We start from the raw sequence: 22,199 nt of genomic DNA, 5'->3' as shown, positions 1-22,199 counted from the left end.
AAGGGGAGGCCTAGCCAACCTCACATCTTTACCCCAGGATACTTTTTTTGTTCTTTGAGGTATTACTCTTGACTGAGAGCCAAATTTGAGTCCTAAGAAAACAAACTCCACAATTACTGTTTTACCACCCAGTGGCAGAGCAAAGAAACAGAGGCCTTTGGAATAGAAAATGCACAATCAAATAAAAAGTAGGCCAAGATAAATTAGATTAGAGACTACATTTAAACTGCGGCGGCAGCCAGAAATCTCCCATTTATCATATCCAAATGGTTTCCAACCACAATGCTGAAGTTCTACAAACGAGCTTTTATGTTTTCCTTCATTTTAAATCTGATAATGTACCTCACCTTACTCCCCTTTTCCCATCTCTCCATTCTCCCCCTACTCTTTGTCTCCTTTTTAATTCTCAACTTATTTTTATCTCCTCATATCTTTCTCTCGACCCCTCCATGTCTTTTTCTCCTGTTCTATTTTCAATGGTCTTTGGCCTTTTCCCATTTCCTCTCTCCCACCCCTCCCACTGCCTTGATATCTTTTATTTCTTTCAATGCTCTGTTTTCATTTTCTGTCTCTTCCTTTTATTCCCTCTTCTCCTCCTCTCTGCACCAATGCTTCTCTACTGCTCCAGTATTTGTGTGTCCGGGGACACTGCTGCGGGTGCAGGTGCCCAGCTCTCAGCAGGAGGCAGAGCATCAGGCGGGGGCATGGTGTAAGGACCCGCTACAGTCAGGGGACCGTCTGTACGTCATGCCCTGGACCCCCTATCGCACCGACATGCTGTATGAGTATGCCTCCTGGGAAGACTTCAAACAGAGCCGAGCCACCACCACCTACAAGTGAGTGCGCCTCCCACTGTCTTGGATGATCAAATGGCATCTGCTGCGGTATCGATTTATTGGCTTTTGATGTGGATATGGATGGCGATAGCAGAATGCTCTTATTGTGGTGTCTGTGTGCCTGCCATTAGCCATCTTGGGGGCATCGCCATGCAGAATGGAGAATTGGAGAAGTGATTTCTTCATCTGGATTCTGTCTCAACAGGTTACCCAACAGAGTTGACGGCACGGGGTTTGTTGTGTACGATGGGGCGGTGTTTTACAACAAAGAACGCACACGAAACATAGTCAAGTATGACCTACGTACGCGCATCAAGAGTGGAGAGGCGATTGTCACAAACGCCAACTATCATGACACTTCACCTTACCGCTGGGGAGGGAAGTCAGACATTGACCTGGCTGTGGATGAGAATGGCCTGTGGGTTATTTACGCCACTGAATCGAACAACGGACGACTGGTGGTCAGCCAGGTGGGAGAGCAGTTTGCACAGAAGGGGATGAGGTGTGGATTATAAATGCGGGAGTGGATTATGTTAAAATCTCATCTGACTAGTCAGGCAAAAGGTCATATGTCACACTTGAATTGAGATTACACAAGTGCACTGACAAATAAGATTAAAGAGATGTTGTTGGCCCCCAAAAATGAATCACAAAAACATAATCTGCAAAAGGTTAGGCTGAATTTCAAATCCAATTGTGAGAAAGAATAATCCCCTCCAGCATGGTAAAGATTTCATTTATTTTGTAGTTGCCCCGCAGTGTTGGATTTAATAACTTACAATCAAAAAACTGTGGGAATGATTTAGAATTGTTTTCTGCACTTTAAACATATAATACTCTTCATCCTCTGTAATACAAAGTCACATTACTTTGCCCTGCTCACTCTGCAGCCTCAAAATGTGACCGTAAACGTGAAGCATTCGTATTTTAATGCCAGTTGCTTCTTTGTTTCTCAGCCAACAAAACCGCAATCAGGCAGAAAGTTCCTATATAAACAGGGTATAAAATTAATGTGTAGCTCAGATAGTCGTGTCTCATTTATTATCACTATCTTTGACCTTACCAGGAAATTGTTTTTCAAAGCGTATATGTTAAACTATCAATCTGAAATATCAAACCCTGCATGAGCTATTACAGTGCAGAGTAATGGAGTGACAAAGTAGCAAACAAGAAAGCGATAACTTTCAACAGAAATAAATGCTTTATTTTGTGGGGAGTTTTGCTATTTATTACAACGTTTTGAAAAAAAAAAGCCAGACGAGGAGTATATATATAATTTTACCTGTTATTTTGAGTACTGAGTCGTATTTAAGAGGGTTTTTTAAAAAAAACAACTCAAACACAGTACCTAATACAAGGGGAAAAAAATATTAGTTTAAGAGGGCATGGGGAGCTTTTTTTCAAAATCAAGCTGGGCTTTGGATGCACTGATCCAACTTCTTCCATTTCTAATCTGATGCCTTGTACCAAGCTAATCCCAGTGCTATATTAGTAATCTGTATTCCTCACTATAAGGAAGAGACTGGGAATTATTCTTATATGTGTACGGAAACATCAAGGTCAACTTAAAACAGCTTGCCTAAAATAATAAAATCTAACTGATTTACTGAATTGTTTGTATTTATTAGTGAAATCAGAAATGCCAAAAAAAAACCCCACAATAAATTTCCTTTTATTTGAACATAAGAGTAATTAAGCTACTACGTATTGCTGTCATTCACAGCTGAGCTCCTTTCTGCGTTTTCCTCCTCACACACTAGAGCTGAAAAGATTCAGCTGAAGTGAAATAATATAAATTGAGTTGATGACAGGTGCAATGTTAGTGTAAGCATAATAAAAGCTTCCTGTGAGTGTTACAATGAGCCAATGTCCTTCTAGTTTGTATAATGCCTCTGAGCAGACATAGTGAGAGTGAAGGTGAATGAGCAAGCAGATCTTTTCAGTCATGTGAACTCAATTTGACCATAGTTGGCAGTTAAGTGAAGACTTTTCCAAACATACAAATAGAAATTATTAATAAAAACTTCCAAGCTGCTGACCCTTTATTAAAAGCTTCTTTTGCTCTATCTTAGGTATGTCACTGGATCAGCTCATTGTCACCAATATCCGAACCAGCTTCTGGGATCAGTATCAGACTGATAGTCGATCTAAATAGCAGACTGGCGCATCCTTAATTAAGGCTATCACAGGCTTAGTCTTCAGATTCACCATCAGTCATCTGATGTGTCAAAATTAAGTGACTGGTGATGGACAGGCTTCAGATTTTTCTGTCATTGCCAAGCTGTCGGAGATTGACGATGACGTCATCATTACTGTGATGTTACACGTCGGTTTCTTCACTTGTTTTCAATCTCAAGTTCTGTGTTTTGGCTTTCGGCAGATCCACTGAGAAACACACCTAGCTGCATGCCTAATTCAGTAGTGAATTTTCAGTCCAAGCCCTCAAGCCTAACTTGCTCTATCCAAGACTGTCTATTCAACTTTAATAACAACAAAATAAACATTATGCTGTGTTAAATCAGACCTGAAAATAAAGAAGGGGATCACAAAGTCATTAGGCAGCTATTTACATTTAGGTTACATCAAGTAAGAAGCGGGGTAATTTTCTCATAAACCTCAATGCAATTGGTCTTTATTTTGCAACAAGATGAGTCACCCCCTGCTGGCATTAGAAGGAATGTAGGATTAAGGTACTTGAATACTGACTCCTCAGACCCAGAGGCTACATCCATCTTTTATATAGACTGTGTTTCCAACATCTATCTTTCTGTCTTGATCTTAAAACTTCCACTAACTGAGTGATGTTAAGATATTTAAAACGAACCATTGAACTAATCTTAAATGGCACAATTTCCTGAACCTTTTTAACAACCATAAAAAGTAAAAATCCCTCTAAAACGTTGCTGATTCAAGCCTGCTAAAACTAGCCATTTGAATACTTCCTCTTTGCCCACAGGTGAACCCTTACACGTTGCGCTTTGAAGGCACCTGGGAGACCAGCTTTGACAAGAGGTTGGCGTCCAACGCCTTCATGGCTTGCGGAGTGCTTTATGCAGTGCGATCAGTCTACCAGGACGATGACAGTGAAGCAACGGGTGACCTGGTGGCGTTTGCCTATAATACCAATCATGCTCGAGAAGAACGTGTCACCATTGCTTTTCCCAATCCTTATCAGTATATTTCCTCTGTGGACTATAATCCTCGAGACAACCAGCTTTATGTCTGGAACAACTATAATGTGCTGCGCTACCCGCTCGAGTTTGGACCACCAGATCCTACCACTGGTAAGAAGAGATCTCACCCCATCCCATAGCTTACACAGACGAATCATGTGTACAGTACAGTTGCAAATACTGGTGTGTGGTATGTGCATTTTTTTCCTATAGATGTTTAGCTTTTTGATTATGAGATATTTTGAGTCATGAGTGGTAAAATATGAGATTGCAACAACAAGTATACAGCGAGGTCCATAAGTTGTAAATTTGCCTCTGTACACTACCACAGTGGACTTTAAATCAAACAGTCAAGACTATTAGCTTTAATTCAAAGGTTTCAGCTAAGGTATTAGATTAATTATTGCGGACATTTTTTTGTTTTTAGAGGCTCAAATGTAATTAGACACTTGACTAACAAGCAGTTCTGTGACCAGATGACACCTAACCCCTTTGTTATTCCATGACAAGTTAAAGAGATAAAAGATCTGGAGTTGTTTCCAAATGTTTAAGTTACATTTGTTAGCTTTTCACTGGAGCTCTCAATGTAATGGTCAATTATATTGACAGTTCCAGTGAATGGCCTCCTTCATTTGTCGATGTAAGTGAAGGAGGCCATCAGTAGACTGAAAAAACAAAATAAACCTATCAGAGATAGCACTTTGAGAGGGGCTAAATCAACAATCTTCAAAACATCTTTTTAAGAAAACAGTTCTTAAAAAAACAATGAATGTACTGGCCAGCTCAGCAACACCAAAAGGCATGAAAGACCGCAGAAGACAGCTAAAGTCGATGATAATAGAATTATGTCCATGGTTAAGAAAAACAGCTCCACAACATCTAACCAAGTCAAGAACACTCTCAGGGAAGTAGGTGCATCATTATCACAGCCTGCAATCAACGACGCCTTCATGAATGGAAATACAATCGAATGGAAATACAGAGGGCTTACAACTAGGTGCAAAACACTGATTACACTCGAGAAAAAGAAGGCCAGATTAGACTTTGCCAGAGAGACTGAACAGTTATGGAAAATAATTCTTTGGACAGATGAAACCAAGATTACTTTGAACCATAATGGTTCCATAATGGTTCTAAGAGAAAAGTATGGAGAAAGAGAGAAACGGCTCATAATCTGAAGCATATCACATTATCGTTCAAATATGGTGGACGCATTGTTATAGCGTGGGCATGTATGGCTGCCTGTGGAACTGGATCACTAGTGTTTATTGGTGATGTGACTGTTGGTAGAATTAGGAGGATGCAGGATGTACATGGCACAGTGCAGCGCAAATGGATAATGACCCAAAGTACGCAGCGAAAGCAGACAAAGATGTTTTCAAGGCAAAAAAATAGGATGTTCTTGAATTACCAAGTCACATGATTTCTACACAACAGAGCATGCTTTTCAGTTATTAAATACAAAACCAAATGCAGAAAGACTCACAAACAAGCAGCTCCAGTAAAGGTGTGAAAATGGCTATAATTCCTGGGCAGTTATTGCAGTACTTTTATAAAACTCCACTACTATAAAACGAAAACTACATCTTGATTTTATCTTTTGTTTAACTTCCACTTTGGTGATGTAAAGATGCAAAGTCACAACAATTGTGCATAATCTGTGCATACTGACATACATGTTTTCTACCGACAAGCTGATGATAAGGTTATTTCTTTCCCCCTAAAACTTGCATGACAGTTAACATTCATTTGGTAATTATGTTGGGCAAGATGTTAAACATGTGACTAAGTTGGACACGTTGAGTATTTATGCTTGTCACTCCAAATAAACCCATATGCTCTTGACACAAACACTACTATGAATGTTTTCAACAGAAAACATTTTTCTTCCAGAAAAAGCAGGAAGATGAAGAAAAGCATTTAAAGTACAAATTCCAAAAACTGGAATCAAACGATTATAGTTCTCTCCCCAGCTATAGTTAAAGTAAAGAAGAGCTGCTCAGGTATGACTTCTGTAGCGCTTCATGTAAGCATCACTGTGTCATGGGTAATGAAAAAGCCATTCAGAAATAAGGCAGAGGATGAAATGGGAACGCCACACTGCATTTTGGCAGTCCATCAGTATGAGAAGGCGGTTTGGATGTACTGTACATCTGAGCTGCATAAAGGCCTGTATGAAGCTCGGATTAGGCCCAGAGAGAGATGAGGCAGAGACAGACGGGCGGCAGCAGTCTGAGTTGCGTGCTGACTCTGCGTTTGATCAGTTAGGATTTTGTAGTTGTGATGGCTTGCTTTTATCTTCGCATTAGGTTTGGTTGTTAGTGATGGTGACTTCTCTGATACATTTGATAAATTATTTACTTCTCCCTGACTTGTGATGCTGCTTTCTCGCCATCTCCTCCCTCTGCTTCTCCTCCTCTCTGCGGAGAACTGGCTTTGAGAGACTCAAAAAAGTATTTGTCACCCCAATTATTGTCAGACTAACTTTTGAACTCAGCTTCTAAGAGACATCTTACATTCAGATGCAAGTGTCCTTCATTATCTTGATCTTAGCTTTTGGCTTTTGCTGTCAGGTTTTGCTGTTCTCTAATAATTCCCTTACAAGCCCTTTTAAGTCTCTCTCTTTTTCCATGTCTCTCTGTGATTTACTCTTGGGTTACCTCAGGCCCTCTGACCACCACTCAAGTGACCACCACTCTTCCAGCAAGGCCGTTCACCTCCAGTGCGAGCCCCTCTACTGCCCGCCCGCTGGCCCCCACCTCGCGCCCAATCGGTTCCATCAACAAGAATCCCGATCTTCGACCAATCACTGCTACTGTGCCTGTCACCCGCCGGCCACCTCACCCTCCTCAAGGCTCAGAGCCACAATTTTGCGAGACGAAGCTCGTCCGCGGTGTCCAGTGGCCAACAACACAGCGAGGAGAAACAGTGGACCGTCCATGTCCTAAAGGATCTTTAGGTGAGAAAAACCCGCGTGCATTTATTTTCAAACATTTGTTCTTTTTTTTTTACTCATCATATGAGCTTCAAGCATACTCGTACATCAAGTACCATGTGGGTGTTTGCCATATATATCAGCGCATGTGCCCAAGTGATAAGCACGTTTGGGCACTCACACTTGTTTTTTTCCGCTGTTGTTGTCTTCCATCCTTGCGTTGGTCCCACCAGTAGGCACGGTCCCCGAGGACTTGCAGATGAAAGCTCGTCCTCCACAAATGAAAGGCTCATCTCCCAGAGAAACAGAGCTGATTGAAAGTGGCGAATAATAAAATGAAAGACAAGGCAACACAGGCTTCACCTCCCTTCATGCTTGCTACTTTACTCTTAAACATCCAGCCGTCAAAAAACCTAAAACAAAACAAAAAACTCTGTAGTTGCAGAAAAAAAGAAATCTCCTCCATCTTTCTTCCAGTGTCTTTTGCTGTTTCTTTATGTTCTCTCTGCGTTAAATCAGCAGCAGGCTTAATTGCCTCGTCTTGGCAGCGCTCTCAAACCTAATCTGTGGTCGATGGAGGAGAGTATAGAGAACAGTAACAGCGAGGAGAGAAAAATCAGTGGGAGAGAGAGGAAGAAGGGAATATGAAATGCAATGCCACATCTGCTCTGATCCTTTCGACAACTATGAAACGTTTGCTGCTAGGGCTGTGCGATATGACCAAAAGCTCATATCCCGATATTAAGACATCTATCGTTCGATAACGATATAAATCACAAAAATGTAACATTTTCTGTAAATTCTGTGAATCTCGGGCAGCTCGACTTGCGTGAAGTGTTTCCATTTTTATACATAAGTTTTCTTTGTGAGTATTTATTACACAGTGTGCTACGGGGAAAAGCCTGTTCTAACGTTTGAGTCTAAGGTTTATTTTTTAGCACCTGACGGCTCTTTTTTGCTTCTCATCCGTAAATAATCTGCTCTTTCACGTGATTCAGTTTATTTTGATAAGTCTCAACAGGATCTTGAGCTTTATTGTGAAAGGTTTATGTGGAACAAGCGGACACGCGGTGGTTTTACCGTCATTGTTGCTAACGACAACGCATAAAAACAAACGCTTGTCTGTCTGTAGTGTGGTTATATTAAATGTAAGAGAAAGAGAGAACTTTAAGAAATTAGTAGAGCCACTACAGTGACCATCAAAACGATGAAAAAATATTGCCGTAAACAGTTTATTTTGCGACACCACGAAACAAACGATAGCGTAAAATGAAACAATAGATGTTTTTATATCATCATCCGATATATATCGTTATATGGAACAGCCCTATTTGCTGCATTGTCCCCTGTCCCATCTTCTCTCTTCCCTTCTCTGCCTTCTCTTCGCAACTTAACGTTGGTTATTTGTGTTAGCAGCAGACAGACCCTCCTCTGGTTTAATCCCCCCATGCTGTCCTTTCTCTGAACCCCCGTAACTGAACAGAAAAACTTAGCTGGAAATGAGGTTTGGTGGAAGGTGCTTTCCTTCAGGTGTTTGACAGTGAGAGATCTTACCTGATGTCTTTGCTGTACGACTGTGTGAACGGAGTAAGCATTATGTGCTACGTGAGGATGTATTCCTTTAAAGTCATTCTTTTTACATCATCGAAACCTTTTCTTACCCAGTCATTTTCTCCCTCACTTTCTCATTACCTGTACTTCATTATTTAACCTTTTTCACTTTTGACCCATTTTCTCTGAAATTCTGCTCTACCTCCTCCTTCCTGATTCTCTCTCATCTTCAAACACTTTGAGTAATTTTAAAATTCATTTCCTTCCATTTTTCTTGTTTAAAGAAAAAAAAATCTCCCACTTTTGAGACGCCTAATGCTTAATATATTTGCCCCCCCTCCCCCCCTCCCATTCTTCTGCTTTTCTCTAGGCATTGCTTCATTCCAGTGCTTGGCGGATCAGGTCATGTGGAACCCACGGGGTCCTGACCTTAGTAACTGCACCTCCCCCTGGGTCAACCAGGTAGCCCAGAAGGTGAGACCTGGAGTCAAACTCCCTGGCCATGGGTCTGTCCCTTTCCTGTGCCCCACTGCCCCGACTATCTTCCCTGTCCACCTCCACACACACATTAACATATCTCTAGGGCTGTCCTGATTAAAATACAGACTCATTTCAAGTGGCTCTTTATTACAAGGCATCTGCTCTTAATACTTAATTAATTCACTTTTTTTTTTAGGTAACATACCTTAATTACAGCTAGGGTAACTTATTTAAAAAAAAATCAGCCGTAGCGTCTCACAGCTTGCATAGAAGTCAGCCAATTCAATTTCATTTTGTCTTGCTTCGATCGTAGTCTCATATAATCCATTATACCTGTGCAGTAGCTAAACGTCATGGTCTCTAGATGATGCCCAGTGATTAACTTAGCTGACTGCTATTTAAATTTCCAAACTGTGTTACTAAATACTTTGCGGAAATCTGATCATTCCCCAATTTTGACAGTAATCAGATTTCACAGTCTATTCAAAGTGGAATTCGGAGTACTCTCGTTAACACAGCTACATTTCTGCTGGAGAAATTCTTGATTGTTTAGCCATGCATGCCGCTGAGCAGCTTTCCTAAAGGTTTTTTAAGTGTGTGCATGTGCCTGGAAGGGTAAGTAGCAGCGCTCTGAAAAGTAACATCATTGAAGAATCCATTATACCTTCTCCTTTTGGCGAAAATCAATCGCAATTGCAAGGCGGTTGCTAAGGGTGTAATTTGCAAGTGAAACAGGGTTAGGGAGAATAAAAACTTCATGATGTGTTGTACAAGGTCCATCTTTGTTTACAATGATGCAGGAAGAGCTGGTAATGAAGACGGAAATCTGATTACTGAAAAAACATCAAGCTGAGGGTTTTGTGTACAGAGCATGTGTATTGTTGTGGTTGTGGTACGCGTGAGAACATTTGAACAGTTTGGGGTTTGTGTGTTAATGTGCAGATAAAGAGTGGGGAAAATGCTGCCAACATAGCTAGCGAGCTGGTGAACCACACTCGGGGTCGGATCCAGGCTGGAGATGTTAGCTCTTCTGTCCGACTGATTGAGCAGCTGCTGGATATACTGGATGCCCAGCTTCAGACCCTGAGGCCTGGAAACAAGGAACCAGCTGGAAGAAACTACAACAAGGTAGAAGAGAGTGTCAACAGTATGTGCGTGAATAAAGACACACACTTGATGATAAGATATATTTAACTCAAGAATAAGAAAAGAATGCTTCGCGTCATGCAGATTTACTTAGCAGCTCATAAGCAAAAAAGTGGTTTCTGATTTTGTTTAGTTTTTTTTTCTTAATTTCAGGCTTTGTTTTTCTCCCTTCTAGCTTCAGAAGAGAGAGCGGACCTGTAAGGCATACATCCAGGTAGCTTTCCTCTTTTATCTAGCTGCTTTACATGCCTGTGGAGTCGGACTGCTCTGTGACTTAGAATAGCTGAGGGAAGATAAATCCTTGAGCAGACTAGGCTTGTGGATGAAGTTTCTTCAGCTCTGTATTGTGATTGATAAGATAAGATAAGATAAGATAAGATAACCTTTATTAGTCCCACACGTGGGAAATTTGTTTTGTCACAGCAGGAAGTGGACAGTGCAAAAGTTATGAGGCAAAAATTAGAATACAATAAGAATAAATACAGTACACAACTGTACAGAATAGAATAAAATAAAATACTATATACAGTAGAATAAAATAAAATAAATATACAATAAGATAAAAATAGAATACAAATACAAATACTATATACAACTGAGTAAAAATACAACGATGACAGAAAGGATTATTGCACTTAGTATTATTGCATATGTATGGATGTGTGTGCTTGATCAGTTAAAGTCTTTATTATGGAGTCTGACAGCAGTGGGGAGGAAAGACCTGCGAAATCTCTCCGTCCCACACCGTGGGTGCCGCAGTCTCCCACTGAAGGAGCTGCTCAGTGCTGTCACAGTCTGCTGCATGGGGTGGGAGATGTTGTCCATCAGGGATGACAGCTTAGCCGCCGTTCTCCTGTCACTCACCACCTCCACTGGGTCCAGAGGGCATCCTAGAACAGAGCTGGCCCTTCGGATCACCCTGTTCAGTCTCTTCCTGTCCCCAGCAGAGATGCTGCCGCCCCAGCAGACCACACCATAAAAGATAGCAGAAGCCACCACAGAGTCATAGAATTTCTTCAGGAGTGGGCCCTCCACCCCAAACGACCTGAGTCTCCGCAGCAGGTACAGCCTGCTCTGCCCTTTCCTGTAGAGGGCGTCTGAGTTATGAGTCCAGTCCAGTCTATTGTTCAGATGAACACCAAGGTACCTGTAGCTGTCCACAGCCTCAATGTCCATACCTTGGATGTTCAGTGGTTGCAGTGGAGAATGCTTGTGCCTGCGGAAGTCTACCACCAGTTCCTTGGTTTTACTGGCGTTGATCTGGAGGTAGTTCAGCTGGCACCAGTCCACAAAGTCTTGAGTCAGTCCTCTGTACTCCTTGTCGTCCCCATCAGTGATGAGGCCGACTATTGCAGAGTCATCAGAGAACTTCTGCAGGAAGCACTGGGTGGAATTGTGGGAGAAGTCTGCAGTGTAGATGGTGAAGAGGAACGGAGCCAGAACCGTTCCCTGTGGGGCCCCCGTACTGCAGACGACCCTGTCCGACACACAGCCCTGAGTCCTCACATACTGTGGTCGGTCGGTGAGGTAGTCCAGGATCCAGGTAGTGAGGTGATGGTCCACTCCAGAGTTCACCAGCTTGTCCTTTAGAACCGAGGGAAGAATGGTGTTGAAGGCACTGGAGAAATCAAAGAACATGATTCTCACAGTGCTTCCAGCGGTCTCCAGGTGAGCGAGGGAACGATGTAGGAGGTGAATGACGGCATCATCCGCTCCAATGCCAGGCTGGTAGGCAAACTGAAGTGGGTCCAGTGATGAGCTTATTAGGCGCCGAAGCTGAGCCAGGACCAACCGCTCCAGGGTCTTCATCAGGTGGGATGTCAGAGCCACCGGCCTGTAGCTGTTGAGGTCCTTGGGGCGTGAAGTCTTTGGCACTGGTACAACACGGGAGGTTTTCCAGAGCTGTGGAACTCTTCCCAACCTCAGGCTCAGGTTGAAGAGGTGCTCCATCACCCCACACAGTTGGTCCGCGCAGGACCTGACGACCCTCGAGCTGATGCCATCTGGACCCGCTGCCTTCTTGCCATTAATCCTCCTCAGTTCCCTCCTAACCTGGGTGGTTGAGAGAGACAGGCTGGAGCCTTGTGTTGAGTGTGTATTGGATGCTGTTGTTGGGGGTGGGGGGGAGTGGGGGGGAGGGGGGGGGATGCTGCTTTTGGAATCATCACTTTTAGAAATTCTGGTTTGTTCTGGAAGGCAGTGTGAGTAAGATGTAGAATAACTTCTGCCAGACACCACGTACTAAATATTAAAGTATTTTCCAGAGCAGGGCAAGCTGCTCTTATAGTTTTTCTATTGCTCATGGTGTGCATATATGTAAAATTACATTTCAACTAATGAAGAAGTCATCTGTCTGTGATTTAATTGTGGCTTTTTTGCACTTTGAGTGGTCTTAAATGCATAGTAGTGCCCTTGGCTTCACTGTGTTTCACAATAAGGGACAATATCTGTCGCTTTGAGAAAATGTAATTTGACTATAGCATGAAAGGCAGCAGTTGGTGTTACTACACCCTTCTGTGCTTTTTCAATATTTGTGCAATATCTGTTGTTCTGAGGGAGCCGTAATCTAATATCAGGAAAAGGCCTTGTGTATGCTTCTCTGTAATGATGAAATGCGGCACTCTGCAGCGCAGTCTTTTATGTGCTTTGACCTGTCTGCAGCATATAGTAATATGACCCCACATCTTCTAATCTCAGTTGGTGCAAGATGAATGTAAAGGCTGCTGTGTAGTATGTTACTCGACCATTATTTTTTGTCACTTACTGCAAAGGTAGCTCACTGATCCGGTGATAAACGAAAAACACCCTCTGTCTTCTTCTTCTGTAGCTGATAGAGTGCATTCTGATGCTGAATTCATTTTCTTAACAGCAATGGTCTTTATTCCACGCAGCAGTCAATCCTTCATTTTGAGAGGCCTGAGCAAGAGAATTACATGATTCATCAAGCAGGCTACTCCAATAAATTGGATAGCTGATACAACCATCAAAATTGCCATTAAATGAATTGTAAGTGTGAAATAGAATGGTAATATGTCTTACATAGCAGAGTAATAAATGTAGTGCAAGGAAGTGGTGAGTTTCTAGGAAGTTATAGTGCAATAGACTTTGCACTTTGAGGTGCTAATGTTATACGGTAACACTTTACAATATAGCTCACAAAATGAATACTTACCAAAAAAGTGACAAACAAATCAGGAACTAACATGTTTAATGGCTAATAAGTACCTAAGACTTCTTTCTGAAAGAACACAATGCTGGAAACAGTGTTAATGAACCAGTGTCTAATAATTAGTTACTAGATAGAAGTGGATTTACTCCGGATTGGGTTCTAAATGACACAAATTCAATAAGCAATAGCAGTTACTGCACAATAATGAAATTGTTATTTTGTGTTACCTGGTGTGCTATTGAGTAAAATGCTAAGTAGCTGCTAGGGATGCATCTGAACTTCATGATTACCTTGCTATTGCCTAACATTACATTTGTGTTCCTACTTGTGTTAAGTAGACAAAAGAATCAAAGCGAGAAACTTCCTGAAAAGTTAAATTAGTTCCTCATTTGTCACTTTTACTATGTATGTGCCATATTGTGAAGTGTTCTTGCTAATATCGATCATATTACTGATGCTATTGATGCTAGCATTAATGCTATGCCTTATGCACGGGCCAGGCGGTGGTGCAAACAGTGGACAATTTGCTCCGTCCTGAGGCTTTGGAGTCATGGCAGGACATGAACAGCACAGAGCAGTCTCACACTGCCACCATGCTACTGGACGTCCTGGAAAAAGGAGCCTTCCTGCTGGCCAACAACATGTACGGGAAAAACTTTACAGACCGAGCGCCCAGCATTGGTAAGAAAACAGCAGTGAGGTCAAGATCAAGATGTTGTTTTTATTGTTACTTCTGTTATGAAAGCATAATCACGAATTTTTAAGGTAGAAAAAAATAAATCAAAAAGTAGCATTTTTTCTCTTTTTTGCTTATATTTTATTTTATCAAAAATATGTAATATAAATCTTGTTAACTAGAAGGACACTCAAGAGTCATTTGCCAAGGACAGTGCCTATCACTGCCTTTTACAGTGGCTGTCTGGATCTGTACCAACATTTTATGGGTTTGTCTTTTGAGCATGCCCAGCCGCTGCAAATTTAATGAAATTCGCTCTGGTAGTTTATGCTTAATGGTGAAGTAAATTTAAAACAAATCAGTCAGATACACAGGCCAGCAAACAAACAGCACTGAAAATATACCTCTACCTCAGCTTCTACCTTGGCAGAGGATTGTTGTACACATGAATTGAGGCCAGTACTGACTGCTGTTCAAATGCAATGTGCAGTTTTAACTCCAGATTGTGGCTCTAAATTTGTTTTGTGGTTGTTGTTTTTTTAATTAAAAAATATGCACCAATTTCTGTGTTTCTACCATCAGATCTCCAGGTGCACGTTGTAAACACAGAGATGGACATGCAGGACTTGTCCTTCCCGCAAAACTACGCCAGTGACAGCACCATCCAGCTTTCAGCCTCTACTATCAAACAGTACAGCCGCAACGGTCAGCAACCCTTACCCCATCCCTGTCTGAAAAATTGCACTGTCCTGTGCAGCCTCTCTCTTAATGTTTCCATTTGCATTTTCATGCAGGCTTAAAACAATCTGCATGCAGTTGACTAAGTTATTGGTTCATAATAATAGGCTAATCAGATTAACAAAAGCGCTGAGACAATTTCTTTTCTTGATGGTTTCTTAACAGCAGTCTTAATAGAATAGCTGGGGAGGCGTGTAGATTACAATCGGCCCCAGTCTGACAGAGCAATCTCAGCACTCCCTCTCTCCTCTCTTCCCCATCCCATTCCCTCGCTCCGTCTCTCTCCACCATCTTATCCCCCGCTCCCATCTCTCTCTTGTTTCTAACCCAGCACCCCTACCGCCCCAACCCCCAACGCCATTGCTCCCCTCCTCCTTCCATGGCCCCCTCATCCCCCTTTTCTGTTTTCTGTCTCCGCTTGGCTCTGCAGTGGGAACGAGATTAGAATGATTGAAACAAACGCACATGAAATATTCATATGGAATAATAAGAGATCTGTGAATGCTTGAGGGATGAATGTTCCATTGCCCTCCACATTAAATCTCGCTCTCTTCCACCAGTCAAAATGAAACGGTCCTTACCATCATTCTAACCTTCACTAACTCACTCTCTCTGTCTCCCTTTCACTCACCCTGTCACTCCCCACTCTCTGTCGCTGCCATTCTTCCAGCCCTTTCCATATTATGGCCCTTTTTCTGTATTTGGTTTCCCCCTCCCTCGCTTTCTGCTCTCCCCCCTTTTAAAATTTCATTTGTGTTTCCCATTTCATTTAACATACACCTTTCACCCCACACTTACTTTACTTTTCACTGTTCTATTTATTTTCCGGTATTAATTTGTCTGTTTTTTTATGTGCAGGACAAGTCAAGGTGGTATTCATTCTGTATAAAAATTTGGGATCCTTTCTTTCCACTGAGAACGCCACTGTGAAGATGGAAATGGAAGGACCAAACCACGATAAGAAGCGCCTGGTGGTCAACTCTCACGTGATTGCTGCCTCCATCAACAAAGAGTCCAGCAGAGTGTTTCTCACTCAGCCAGTGATTTTCACGCTTAAACATCTAAAGGTAGGCAAATTCAAATTTCTCATTTGTCATTCTGAAAGATGCACCTCCACTGATGTTTTCCTTCATCCGTCTCTCTTTTTTGTTCTGCAGTCGCACAATTACAACACTCCAAATTGTTCTTTTTGGAACTACTCCGAGCGCTCAATGACTGGCCAGTGGTCATCGCAGGGCTGCAGGCTACTGGACACTAACAACACACACACCACCTGCTCTTGCAGCCACCTCACCAACTTCGCGGTGCTCATGGCTCACCACGAGCCCGACGTAAGTAAACAAGGGCGTGGCAGGCACACACTTAAATTGCAAGCCTGGTAATTTATGCAGACGTTCACTCGTGTGAGCATTAGCGCTCGCTCACTCTTAGTCACACACCCTCACACACATGCACATTAATGTTCCCTCTCAAGGCTGACAAGCTCTTTGTTTTGAATTTTCTCTTTTCCTCCTTTCACTCTGACATTCAGGGAGGCACAGGCTTACAAATTCATGTCCCTCTACTTCTAACTGACATTCACATGAATTTGAATGTCATGTATTTTTTTCAGGACGTCTTGTCTCTTGTCTTCACACTTTAGCTCCTTGCATATATTTGCAAATATTAAATAAGGCAATTTGGCTCTTTCTCTCCCCTCCCCCTGTTTTATCCATCCCCCTATTGTTTCTGCTGCTTATCTCCTATTCCACTATTCTTTGTTCTAAATTTCTCTCTCTTTATTTGTCCAATTCTGCTCCGCTGTCTCTTTTTCCCAATACTGCTTTATAACCTAAACCCTTGGATCTCCCTCCCTCCCCCCACACACCTTTGTTTCTTGCCACCGTGCAAACCTGAACACCAGGGACAGATGCACGAGCTGTTCCTTTTTGTGATCACCTGGGTGGGGATTGTCATCTCCCTGGTGTGTCTTGCCATCTGCATCTCCACTTTCTGCTTCCTGCGGGGGCTCCAGACTGACCGCAACACCATCCACAAGAATCTCTGCATCAACCTCTTCATCGCAGAGCTGCTCTTCCTCATCGGCATCGACAAGACCGAAAACCATGTGAGTCGGTAGCAAAGCAAACGGATACTTTCTATGGATAGAGGTTTACTTGTTTTCTTTGATATAAAATATTTTTTACCACCTTTGCGTTTACTGTTACATGTCCCCCTTTAAAGCTTAGTGTTTGTGCCCATTTAATGATACTGAATCACAAGATCTAGTTACTTTTTACATATTCCGGTTTGAAAATGGCATTAAGCACAACATAGGCGACTTTTTAACTTTTTTTTATTGAATGACTTTGAAGCTGAAATCGAGGCACTGTGTCATTATCCTACTCTATAAAACATTTACTGCACTGAGTAATGAATTACCACTCAATAATATGCACGGAGCCTGTGACCCAGGGGCAGCTTTTCATTTTTCCCTTGTCAGTGTCCAGCACTACTTCCAGATAGTAACTCCGTTCTATCCTCTTGTGGTTTCACTCAGTTATATACCTTAATCTTAACTGTATCTCCTCCTCTAACTTCATATTTTCTCTCTCCTCCTCCTTCTTCCCCTTTCCCTCTCTCTGCTTTCTCCATGGCTGCCACACTCAGATTGCCTGTCCCATCTTTGCTGGCCTTCTGCATTTCTTCTTCTTGGCTGCCTTCTCCTGGATGTGTCTGGAGGGTGTGCAGCTCTATCTCATGCTGGTGGAGGTCTTTGAGAGCGAGTACTCACGCAAAAAGTACTACTATCTGTGCGGCTACTGCTTCCCCGCACTTGTGGTGGGCATCTCTGCAGCCATAGACTACAGGAGCTATGGGACCAAGAAAGCGTACGTGTGAATACAGGCCTTTTGCACCTGCAGATTGAGAAGTAGGATTATGCTATTCCCCCAGATGGAAATGTAATATGCAGTGCCATGTGAAGGGCTCTTGCACCTCCCCACAGACTGTGTTCTCTGAACACACTTAGCCAAAGCTTGATGATTAGCCTTCATAAGATAATCCGCTGAGACAGAGAAATAGTGTGTGCATTCATGTGCATGAGCTCAGTGTGAGTGTACAGTTGTTTGTTGGTTTAGTTGTGCATAACTCACTTGTTTCCTCTGTGCCACTCCAGATGCTGGCTGCGAGTGGATAACTACTTCATCTGGAGCTTCATTGGACCTGTTTCATTTGTTATTATGGTATTAGCTTTACTGTCAAGCAGTATTATTAGCTTCCATATTTCGATATCCTGCAGTCAGAAGTATTTCACCAGCATGCAATTTTGCAATGTTATTAACAATATGAAGTCAGTAATTTTGGACTAGAGTGCTCACTGCACATTATTTATTTCTTCCTATCGTCTTTCCTTAGCTCAACCTCATTTTCCTCATGATCACTTTGCACAAGATGATACGCAACTCTTCGGCACTTAAACCTGACTCCAGCCGCTTGGATAATATTAAGTGAGTTCAAATTATTCAGTGAGACTCTCACATTTTTATTTTTGAAGAAAAAAGACATTTCAAATTGTCTTAGTGTATCTGTGCATCAACTCAGTGTTAGTTAATACCTCGTTCTCCGCTTCGATCAGGTCCTGGGCACTAGGGGCCATCACTCTGCTCTTTCTACTTGGCTTGACATGGGCCTTTGGCCTCCTCTTCATAAACGAGAATACAGTCATCATGGCCTACCTTTTCAGCACCTTCAATGCCTTCCAGGGCATGTTCATCTTTATCTTCCACTGTGCCCTGCAGAAGAAGGTAACAATTCCAAACTACATCTTAAAGGCACTTTATATAAATTCAATTAATTACGACTAAGCAGCTGAAATGTTGTGTAGATGAACAAATGGATGGATGTGCCAGTCTAATTGAAATTCAGTAGACGTGCTCAGAAATATTGGATTTTGTTTCATTTTGCTGTTGCTGTGCGATAAAAGGCTCTGTTGCTCCACATTCAGTTTAGCCTATAGAAACGAAAGTGTTTGTGTTTATGACTGACTCTCAAACCTGTCCACTGTGCCGGTGGTGTTATTTTCTTTACAGGTCCATAAGGAGTACAGTAAATGTCTGCGTCACTCCTATTGCTGCAGCCGCACCTCTACCAACAGCTCCCACGGTTCGTTGAAGAACTCGGGCCTCCGTGCCAACAACCGCTACTACAGTGGCAGCCAAGCTCGCCATGCAGCAGCCCACAGACAGGTGCAGGCAGCACAGACCCACACATAAACACTCGCAAACATATCATCAGTGGAAAACACTGCTGAGTTTTAAAATGGTGTTTTTCTAAGAGCAAATAATGAGTAAAAACAGCCTGTGCAGCAACACGACTGTTTTAGTGGAACAAAATGAAAAATGTTATCTGTTTTTTTTTTTTTTTAAACAAAAAAAAAAAGTAAAAACAAAGCAAATCTTTTCAAAATTAGGCATGGTTTCTCACTCTGCAGCTACATTTTCTCCCTGTTTAAAAGGTCTCTTATGTAAGATTATGAAGTACAAAATGAGTATCTGCTGGGATTTGATTGCTCATCAATACCAGTGACTCACTGATTACTAAATGCTCTTGAATTTAATTATTTAACTTACTTGTCATCCCACAGCCTAAGCCAAAAGGTGCAAAAGCAACATTTAAATAATTTTTTTTTTTATCAGTGCACACACGGAGCACATTTAAAGTGCGTTACATGATTTATGACGTGCAAATGATGCCCACTAATCAGTTGGCTTACTCTTATTTCTACTGTGAAAATTGAATCTTTATTTTATTTATTTTTTAAATGTTTGGCAGTTTTTCTAACCATTACTGAAAGCCGTTTGCTTGGGAGGCTTGATGACTCAGTTATAAAGATATCCTTTGTAGTCCACATGGTGTATATATAGACACAGGCATCATGCACGTCATTGGAAAATACTGTAGATGCTGGCATATGCGCAGCTGCACAGACACATACACAAACAATGGCAATTATTGCTCACAATCGGCAAACAAGCTTTTTCAAACTGTAATAACACTTCCAAACAACAATTACATCGGCTACTACAGTCATGTCTTACAAATCTCAAGCTTGTTAGCCTCCGTCACGATAACATGACAAAGCTGTGTTTCTCTTTACTCGACGCCTCAGTCTCTTTGTCTGGCGTGTTTGCCTATTGTTCTTTGCAGATTAGAGCGAGCCCCACAGTTTTGATTACAGCTGCCCCACTGAGTTACAAAGTCTACCCGCCGTGTTTCTATATTTAACTTGTGTGTTTACTGCCACTCACTGCACCATGCTTCCTCTTCCAGAGTCGGATCCGCAGGATGTGGAACGACACGGTTCGGAAGCAGACGGAATCTTCTTTCATGGCGGGAGATATCAACAGCACCCCGACACTCAACCGTGGTGAGACCTCCCTCTCTATATTTCTCCCTCCATTAAATCATACTCACTGAAATTCTCAGACACACGTAACGCACATACAGATTTACAGCATTTAACAAAGAAAATAGAGAATGGGAGTAGCGTGGACAGAGCCGTTATTCTTGGGTGTTAAATATGAACATAAAATGATATGTACATGTTCATGTCCTTAATGTGCTAAGATCAACTTTTAATGCTATTTGCCTTTTAGCTTTCCGGCAAGCTGGCAAAGAGCAGTCACCGGCAGCAACAGTTTAAACTGAATAACAAAATGTTTAAAGGCTGGTTGGTGATGGTTTGCAGTGCAGTGGCAGCTGCTTGTCAGTAAAAGCACTTAGCAGCTGCAGACCTACAGTATATTACAGTTTTTCTCAAATGTTAAAACACAAAAGCCAATCCTGTAACCCAAATGACCAGTAGTCTAAACACATTTACTAAATGTAGCCACCATATTCCAGTACCATAAACACATGTCACATGAAGACACAATTCACAAAACACAACCCTCTGTACTCATAAATCTAAACACATTTTTCCTTGCTAAAACACATGTTGCAAAACAACTCTGCTCATATCCTCAAATGAAAGCCCATGTGATGCAAAATGCTTGCCACAGTCACCAATCTTTGAACACAGGGAACACACCTGGCGTCATTCACTACACACAATGACTCAAAATTGAAGACACTTGTTGCTAATGCTGTACCCACATGTAAAAGCAAGTTCAGAGTGCACAGTATGCTGAAGGTTCCAAACAAACACAATGGATGAAGGCAGAGTCAGGGGAAGAGGAATCTGATGCAGAGGAGGGAGAAGAGCTGGCCCTGGAAGAAGAGGAGCAGGCCAATGAGGAAGAGGAGTTCAAATGAGAGGAGGAAGAGGAGCGACCAACGAGGAAGAGGAGAAGGCCAACATGGGAGAGGAGAAGGTCCAGGAGGGAGAGCAAGACAACCTCACACCATCATTACGGACGAGATGCGAGCAACAGCTCAGCGACATGATGCCGCACAGTGATTGTGGTGTGTGTGTGGTGTGAATAACGTAAATAAAAAAACTTCACACCCTGTTCATGTTTTCAAGATTACTGTTGTGTGCAATAGATTCTGTTTTTGCATTGAGTTGTGTTACAGTAGTGTACGTACATGCAGGATTTTCTATAGATTTATACTACTCATATGAAACTCACAAATCTAAATGCCTAATCCTCTGCAGAGATCTACGACAATCCGTTACTGTATAGTTTCTAAAATATGCATTGGCAGTTATGAAACAAAGAACCTTCTCACAAATTGAGCATTGTGTTTTCAATTGTTTTGCTGTAGTGTGTAATGCTGTGTATAGTGTTTACAGTTTTGACAGCTTCGAGCTGCTCTCTTGGTGTGGGAGTTTGAGTTTTGCAGTGGGAAGGTGTGGTTGTGTTTATGTAGCTTTAGAGAAGGGTGTTGTGTTTGGACATTGGGGGACCTGGTGGTAACGTTTGTGACATGTGTTTTAGCATTTGAGAAAAACTGTAAGCTCAGCTGCTATATTTTGTGAATATGTGTTAAGTTCGTCTAAGTGAGTTCACGATCCTGCATGAATTTCTCAGTTGAGCTAATTAAGCAGATTTATGTGTAATCAATTAAAAGGAAAAAAGAGGCGGCGAAGACACTTGACTACAACAGTTATCGTCCAGAATGATTTTTTGACTTTCCTTTGCCACGAGAAAAGGTTGTGAAGACGTTCCCAGGCAATTATTGCCGCTCAACAACCAAGAGACATTTTTTTAATTTTCTTTTTCCTCATTTTACTTTGTAAATTAGACAAAATCACAAATCACCAGCTGTGTGATGTTTTTTTTCAGACACACGTGCTCCCACTTTTTGTGTTGCATTGCCAAATCTTGTATATTTGTGCTATATTCTCCTTTTAAAAATATATTTCCCACAAAATAAAAAAGAAATAGACAGAAATCTTGATATCTCTGTCCCAGTTTTCAACTCTTTTAGCTATTCCATGAGATCGATTTCATCCAGACACACATTAGTGATGCATGCAGTCCCCTCCGAACTCCAAGCAGCACACGAAGAG

The 22,199-nt window shown here is 41.9% G+C and overlaps 1 protein-coding gene across 3 annotated transcripts in view; it reads left to right on the top strand.

Annotated features, from left to right (window-relative positions):
* adgrl1a (adhesion G protein-coupled receptor L1a) overlaps positions 1-22,199 on the top strand; it is a 163,350-nt gene that overhangs the window by 131,649 nt on the left and 9,502 nt on the right. For all 3 annotated transcript variants that reach the window (XM_085404183.1, XM_085404180.1, XM_085404181.1), the window contains 18 exons: positions 629-836; positions 1,042-1,306; positions 3,793-4,120; positions 6,675-6,968; positions 8,866-8,969; positions 9,918-10,103; positions 10,297-10,335; positions 13,791-13,971; positions 14,549-14,671; positions 15,563-15,771; positions 15,862-16,035; positions 16,608-16,811; positions 17,354-17,574; positions 17,862-17,928; positions 18,101-18,192; positions 18,321-18,489; positions 18,775-18,930; positions 20,015-20,111. In XM_085404183.1, coding sequence (XP_085260309.1) covers positions 629-836; positions 1,042-1,306; positions 3,793-4,120; positions 6,675-6,968; positions 8,866-8,969; positions 9,918-10,103; positions 10,297-10,335; positions 13,791-13,971; positions 14,549-14,671; positions 15,563-15,771; positions 15,862-16,035; positions 16,608-16,811; positions 17,354-17,574; positions 17,862-17,928; positions 18,101-18,192; positions 18,321-18,489; positions 18,775-18,930; positions 20,015-20,111 — 3,117 coding nt within the window. The remainder of the gene's footprint in view (positions 1-628; positions 837-1,041; positions 1,307-3,792; positions 4,121-6,674; positions 6,969-8,865; positions 8,970-9,917; positions 10,104-10,296; positions 10,336-13,790; positions 13,972-14,548; positions 14,672-15,562; positions 15,772-15,861; positions 16,036-16,607; positions 16,812-17,353; positions 17,575-17,861; positions 17,929-18,100; positions 18,193-18,320; positions 18,490-18,774; positions 18,931-20,014; positions 20,112-22,199) is intronic.

The sequence above is a fragment of the Rhamphochromis longiceps genome, linkage group LG4 (assembly GCF_057381845.1).
Source record: "Rhamphochromis longiceps isolate RC_006_pf linkage group LG4, R_longiceps_female_GT1.1, whole genome shotgun sequence".
NCBI lineage: Eukaryota > Metazoa > Chordata > Actinopteri > Cichliformes > Cichlidae > Rhamphochromis > Rhamphochromis longiceps.
The sequence above is the reverse complement of the archived record's forward strand: the minus strand, read 5'-3'. Positions and strand labels throughout refer to the sequence as shown.